Source organism: Oncorhynchus masou, chromosome 14, assembly GCF_036934945.1.
Source record: "Oncorhynchus masou masou isolate Uvic2021 chromosome 14, UVic_Omas_1.1, whole genome shotgun sequence".
Lineage (NCBI taxonomy): Eukaryota > Metazoa > Chordata > Actinopteri > Salmoniformes > Salmonidae > Oncorhynchus > Oncorhynchus masou.
In genome coordinates this window covers 13,826,876-13,833,512 of record NC_088225.1, presented here as the reverse complement: position 1 = coordinate 13,833,512, position 6,637 = coordinate 13,826,876, and the positions used below count along the sequence as shown (strand labels likewise).

The window sequence follows — 6,637 nt, the reverse complement described above, 5'->3', positions numbered from 1 at the left end:
GGCATGTCCGCCACCAGGCAGAATTGTGCATCGGTTATCAAAATATGTAGGCTATAGCAATGCTGTATTTCACAATTTCTTGTCTTGTAATGTCTCGTGCAAATTCACTAAAGTAAGGTCTATCAATGAGTAGGCTGAGCTATTCTACACGCACACACTAGCATTTTTCAAAGCGAAGGGAAAGAGGAGCAGTCGAGGGAGAGAGAAGATAGGGTCAGGCAGAAAGACTGTTAGAACCATGCGCATAGGCTGTATTTTGGTAATCTGTATCTAGCTATGCCTCGTAAATTACCAAAAGTATATTAAAGTATATATTAGGCAGTCAGTGAGTATGGCTAAACTGATCTTCATAGTGCCAGTGAATTGAAGTTAAACATTTCCAAAGGCATCTGTTAAATTAGGCGGAAAGGTGCAATAAAATGATTGCCTATAGCTTATTTAATGAAACTCTGTCTGGCTTTTGATGACCTAGGTCAGGGCTCCCCAACCCTGTTCATGGAGAGTTCCTGTAGGTTTTTGTTCCAGACCCAGTTGTAGCCTAACTAACTTGATTTCAATTTATCAAGCAGCTAATTTTTGAATAAAATGCGCTAGATTAGGGTTGGAGAGCCATGTCCTAGTCAATAGTTCCCAAAGCAGGATCCCCGCTGAACTTTTTGTAAATGGCAAGTTCACTTTCTCATCCATATACACAATCAAATGTGCATATACCGTTCAGCAGCTGAAATCAGCAGGATGTGGGGCATTGTTATTAGGAAGGACGTCTACCATGAATGAATCGCAACGATAATGGTTATCAAATCTAATTTTATTTCAAATTTAATCAAATGTATTTATATAGCCCCTCGTACATCAGCTGATATCTCAAAGTGCTATACAGAAACCCAGCCTAAAACCCCAAACAGAAAGCAATGCAGGTGTAGAAGCACGGTGGCTAGGAAAAACTCCCTAGAAAGGCCAAAACCTAGGAAGAAACCAGAGGAACCAGGCTATGAGGGGTGGCCAGTCCTCTTCTGGCTGTGCCGGGTGGAGATTATAACAGAACATGGCCAAAGTGTTCATAAATGACTAGCATGGTCAAATAATAATAATCACAGGCAGAACAGTTGAAACTGGAGCAGCAGCATGGCCAGGTGGACTGGGGACAGCAAGGAGTCATCATGCCAGGTAGTCCTGAGGCATGGTCCTAGGGCTCAGGTCCTCCGAGAGAGAGAAAGAAAGAGAGAATTAGAGAGAGCATACTTAAATTCACACAGGACATGGATAAGACAGGAGAAGTAGTCCAGATATAACAAAATTACCCTAGCCCCCCGACACATAAACTACTGCAGCATAAATACTAGAGGCTGAGACAGGAGGGGTCAGGAGACACTGTGGCCCCATCCGATGATACACCCGGACAGGGCCAAACAGGAAGGATATAACCCCACCCACTTTGCCAAGGCATAGCCCCCACACCACTAGAGGGATATCTTCAACCACCAACTTACCATCCTGAGACAAGGCCGAGTATAGCCCACAAAGATCTCTGCCACGGCCCAACCCAGACAGGAAGATCACATCCGTGACTCAACCCACTCAAGTGACGCACCCTTCCTAGGGATGGCATGAAAGACTACCAGTAAGACAGTGACTCAGCCCCTGTAATAGGGTTAGAGGCAGAGAATCCCAGTGGAAAGAGGGGAACCGGCCAGGCAGAGACAGCAAGGGCAGTTCGTTGCTCCAGAGCCTTTCCGTTCACCTTCACACTTCTGGGCCAGACTACACTCAATCATATGACCCACTGTAAGCAAGCCCATGCAATGCTTTGTAGGTTAGCAGTAAAACCTTGAAATCAGCCCTTGCCTTGACAGGAAGCCAGTGTAGGGAGGCTAGCACTGGAGTAATATGATGACATTTTTTGGTTCTAGTCAGGATTCTAGCAGCCATATTTAGCATTAACTGAAGTTTATTTAGTGCTTTATCCGGGTAGCCGGAAAGTAGAGCATTTCAGTAGTCTAACCTAGAAGTAACAAAAGCATGGATTCATTTTTCAGCAACATAGATGGAAAAACAACTGTCCTTGACACAGTCTTGATATGTTCTTCAAAAGAGAGATCGGGGTCCAGAGTAACGCCGAGGTCCTTCACAGTTTTATTTGAGACGACTGTACAACCATTAAGATTAATTGTCAGATTCAACAGAAGATCTCTTTGTTTCTCGGGACCTAGAACAAGCATCTCTGTTTCGTCCGAGTTTAAAAGTAGAACGTTTGCAGCCATCCACTTCCTTATGTCTGAAACACAGGCTTCTAGCGAGGGCAATTTTGGGGCTTCACCATGTTTCATTGCAATGTACAGCTGTATGTCATTCGCATAGCAGTGAAAGTTAACATTATGTTTTCGAATGACATCCCCAAGAGGTCAAATATATAGTGAAAACAATAGTGGTCCTAAAATGGAACCTTGAGGAACACCGAAAATTACATTTGATTTGTCAGAGGACAAACCATTCACAGAGACAAACTGATATCTTTCCGACAGATAAGATCTAAACCAGGCCATAACTTGTCCATGTAGACCAATTTGGGTTTCCAATCTCTCCAAAAGAATGTGGTGATCGATGGTATCAAAAGCAGCACTAAGATCTAGGAGCACGAGGACAGATGCAAAGCCTCAGTCTGATGCCATTAAAAGGTCATTTACCACCTTCACAAGTGCAGTCTCAGTGCCATGATCGGGTCTAAAACCAGACTGAAGCATTTCGTATACATTGTTTGTCTTCAGGAAGGCAGTGAGTTGCTGCACAACAGCCTTTTCTAACATTTTTGAGAGGAATGGAAGATTCGATATAGGCCGATAGTTTTTTGTATTTTCTGGGTCAAGGTTTGGCTTTTTCAAGAGAGGTTTTATTACTGCCACTTTTAGTGAGTTTGGTACACATCCGGTCGATAGAGAGCCGTTTATTATGTTTAACATAGGAGTGCCAAGCACAGGAAGCAGCTCTTTCAGTAGTTTAGTTGGAATAGGGTCCAGTATGCAGCTTGAATGTTATGACCACACCTCATCAATATAAATATTATGGGGAGACCTATATTTTTGTCAACGCACATACTTGGATAATAATGACAAAACCAAAGTCTCTAGTAATACCCGTCCGAATAGGGCTATAACATGTAAAAGAATAGGCTTATCAGCATCGAGTGCGCAGTATCATCGCATGGGATCTGTGGAGGCTGCACACAGCAGAAATATCACGGAAATATTATAGATGTTACTTCTTACATCACCTTCTATATTCAAACAAAATAGTCCTTTAATATGCAATTGGGGGGCTCTTGCCAGTCCTCTGAAACGCAAATATAACCTTCCTGGTAGGACACAATAATGAGGTGGCGCGTATGTGTGTGCGCATCCCATTCAGCGTGTTTTTGGAGTTGAGCAAGATTCGACTCCAATCACAGGAGTCGGAGTCGACTCCAAAAATCCTGAAGTCACGCACCACTGGAACTGCGTTCATCAGGACAATTTTTTTTTAAAGTTGTATTTTATTTAACCTTTATTTAACTAGGCAAGTCAGTTAAGAACAAATTCTTATTTACAATGACGGCCTACCAAAAGGTAAAGGCCTCCTGCGGGGCCCTGGGATTAAAAATACAAAATAAATACAATATACATATAGGACAAAACACACATCACAACAACAGAGACAACACAACACTACATAAAGGGAGACCTAAGATAACAAAATAGCAAGGCAGCAACACATGACAACACAACATGGTAGCAGCACAAAACATGGTACAAACATTATTGGGCACAGACAACAGCACAAAGGGCAGAGACTACAATACATCATACAAAGCAGCTACAACTGTCAGTAAGAGTGTCCATGATTGAGTTTTTGAATGAAGAGATTGAGATAAAACTGTTCAGTTTGAGTGTTTGTTGTAGCTTGTTCCAGTCAAAATTTTGGCCAATGTTCAGATAGAAATGTATTATACAGAACAAACACAGCTATCTCTTTAGGTGGTTTTACTGTTCTTTGTGTTGGGGAATTTTCTGTTCTTATTTTCATTGTATCTAATTTATTGTATTTATTTATTTTCCTTAATGTCCTTGTCTCTCATCCAATTTAGCTTTTAGTATTTGGCATCCCTAACATACAAAACCAGTGATTGCTGCTCTTATCATGTGAATAAGGACTTTGGCCTTGTCATATTGCAGTTGCATCTTATGACTGTTTACAGCAGCAAAGCTTGAGAATAGACAGTCTCACATCTTATATTAGCCAAAAACTCAATCACAACTTCTTGGCTGGAGAGTTGCTTGCTGCGTGACGTCTTGCTGAGCCAGCTTAGAGGGTGAGGTCAGTTCTCAGTTTCTTTAAGCTCCGGAACCCAGTCTCACCTTCAAAGTCCCAGAGTCTATTTACCATGCGAGGAGGGAAGAAGGTTCCAGAGGAAAGTGTTTCGGGTGGGCCACAGAAAGGAGATGACCCTCCGCTGGTTGTCCACCCAACTTTGGAGACACCGTGTGATGGGTCTCCTGATGGCTTTGTGTGTCACCTTGTTACTCATGCTCCTGGCTACTCAGTCATTGCAGCATCCAAGGTAAGGGACAGTCTGTCTCTCTCTTTCTCCCCACACCATTATGCACTGTCTGTAGCTGTAGGTGGTGGTAAAACTAATAGATTTAGCTCAGTGGTTATTGTAAAATGTACCAGAGAAATTCTACATATACTTGTGTAAATGCGTGACGGATTAAAAAAGCTTTTACCTACAGAATTGATTACCGAGGAGTTTTTTGTCATGGCATACAGCTAAGCTGCATAAGTCCTGTTGAGACTTTGTTTACCTAGACGTCTGATGAAATCCCCTGTCTCTTTCCTTTTTCAAAAGCCACTATGCTGGGCACAAGGGCCATAAGGTGGAGGAGAGGGGAGCACTTTCCGACAATGCTCTTCCAAACACCCCTGTCCCATCCCACACTGCCCCTAACAGGAGGAAGGTGGTTCAGACACCCAATCTGCAGCATCAAAGTGACCCCAATGGGTACACCTTTATGAGGACAAAGAGGAGCCCTCCACCTGTAGCTTTCCTCAAAACACACAAGACTGGAAGCAGCACTGTTCAGAATCTGATGTTCCGCCTTGGGGAGAAGGAGAACCTCACTTTCGCCTTCCCCTATTACGCATACCAGTTCAGCTACCCAGATAGGTATGGGCACGACTACTATCTCCTGTAAAATATGGTTACCTCTATTCATCTGATGAGTAGATATATTCTATTGCAATGTTCAGATTATCAAATTTACTGTCAGGTCTCTGGTACATTTGGAGCCCCTCCATTTGGTGGATATTAACTGCAGATAACCTTCACTGCTTTAACGTGCTTAACCTTCCTTATGGCTCCAGGTTCCGAGCAGACTTTGTAGATGAGCTGCCACCTGGTTCCTCTCAGTTCGACATGCTCTGCAGCCACATGCGGCTGGACCTGGGACAGCTGAAACAGGTGATGCCCAGGAACACCATCTATATCACCCTGCTGCGTGATCCTCTACAGACCTTTGAGTCAGTTTTCAGCTACTACACTTCCACTGTACCCGCCTTCACTCTAGCCAAAAAGGCAGCTGACACAGCTAACAGGAAGTCCGCCCTCTCGGTCTTCTTGGAGGCCCCAGAGTCCTACTGGGACCCTACAGAACCTGGGAATGGCCTAGCCAGGAACCCTATGAGCTTTGACCTGGGCCTCAGCAGCCAAGAGTGGAACGCATCCTGGCCCATGGAGCTGACTCAGCTGGAGGAGGCCTTCCAGCTGGTGATGATTGCTGAGCACTTTGATGAGTCTCTGGTTCTCCTGGGGGCTCTGCTGCAGCTGGAGCCTGAGGAGCTGGCCTATGTGCACCTGAACGTCCGCGCCCCATCGGACATCACCCCGCTGGAGGACGACACCAAGGCCAGGCTCAGTGCCTGGAACAGTCTGGACGTGCTGCTCTACAACTTATTTCTGCAGGTGTTCTGGGAGAAAGCTGAGCAGTATGGCCTGGGGAGACTGAAAAGGGAGGTGGCCCTACTGAGGGCCTCCACACAGAGGCTCAGACAGAAGTGTGTGGCCAGAGAAGGAGTCCCCCCTGGTGAACTGGAGGACCTGGTCAGGCCCTGGCAGACCGACACAGTCACCATCCTGGGATACAAGGTACGAGGGAACCTGACTCTGCAGGAAGAGGGGCTCTGTGTGCGACTAGTGCTGCCTGAGCTACAGTACCACTCTCACCTGTATTTCCAGCAGTATGGCCATGACATGAGGTCCATACCTACAGACTAATGTGCAGCACTTTCCCTTTTAGATACTACACCACTCAGAATTTCTGCTTTTAATGTACTTTTCCAATAAACCAAAAATACTAACATTGTTAGGTCTCTTTCCAAATGTATTTTTATTTTTTAAACGTGGACCTTCTTGTTAAAATACTATAACGACCTTAATTCAACTCCTAGCGACCTAATCAAGAGATGTTAGCCTCTTGGGAAGCTAAAAGAGGCATAGTTACGCCACTTCCTGTCGGATTATGGCTGATCTTTTTACTAGAAGATCAAGGACATTATTTTAGCTATAATCGTAAAAATTCAGTAAAATTTGGGGATTTTTTTGGGTGGG

The 6,637-nt window shown here is 44.4% G+C and overlaps 1 protein-coding gene across 1 annotated transcript; it reads left to right on the top strand.

Moving 5' to 3' along the window:
* The first annotated feature begins 4,248 nt into the window (after positions 1–4,248).
* Positions 4,249–6,374, top strand: LOC135554310 (galactose-3-O-sulfotransferase 2-like). Its single transcript, XM_064986536.1, has 3 exons — positions 4,249–4,591; positions 4,880–5,197; positions 5,395–6,374. The coding sequence occupies exons 1-3, from the start codon at positions 4,473–4,475 to the stop codon at positions 6,302–6,304; spliced, it is 1,347 nt and encodes a 448-aa protein (XP_064842608.1). The 5' UTR covers positions 4,249–4,472; the 3' UTR covers positions 6,305–6,374.
* The last annotated feature ends 263 nt before the right edge of the window (positions 6,375–6,637 follow it).

Excerpts from the sequence above, each read along its gene's own strand:
- LOC135554310 (XM_064986536.1), top strand. The coding sequence starts at position 4,473 with ATGACCCTCCGCTGGTTGTCCACCCAACTTTGGAGACACCGTGTGATG. Across the intron at positions 4,592-4,879 it reads CAGTCATTGCAGCATCCAAG|CCACTATGCTGGGCACAAGG; the intron begins GTAAGGGACAGT and ends CTTTTTCAAAAG. Across the intron at positions 5,198-5,394 it reads CAGTTCAGCTACCCAGATAG|GTTCCGAGCAGACTTTGTAG; the intron begins GTATGGGCACGA and ends TTATGGCTCCAG.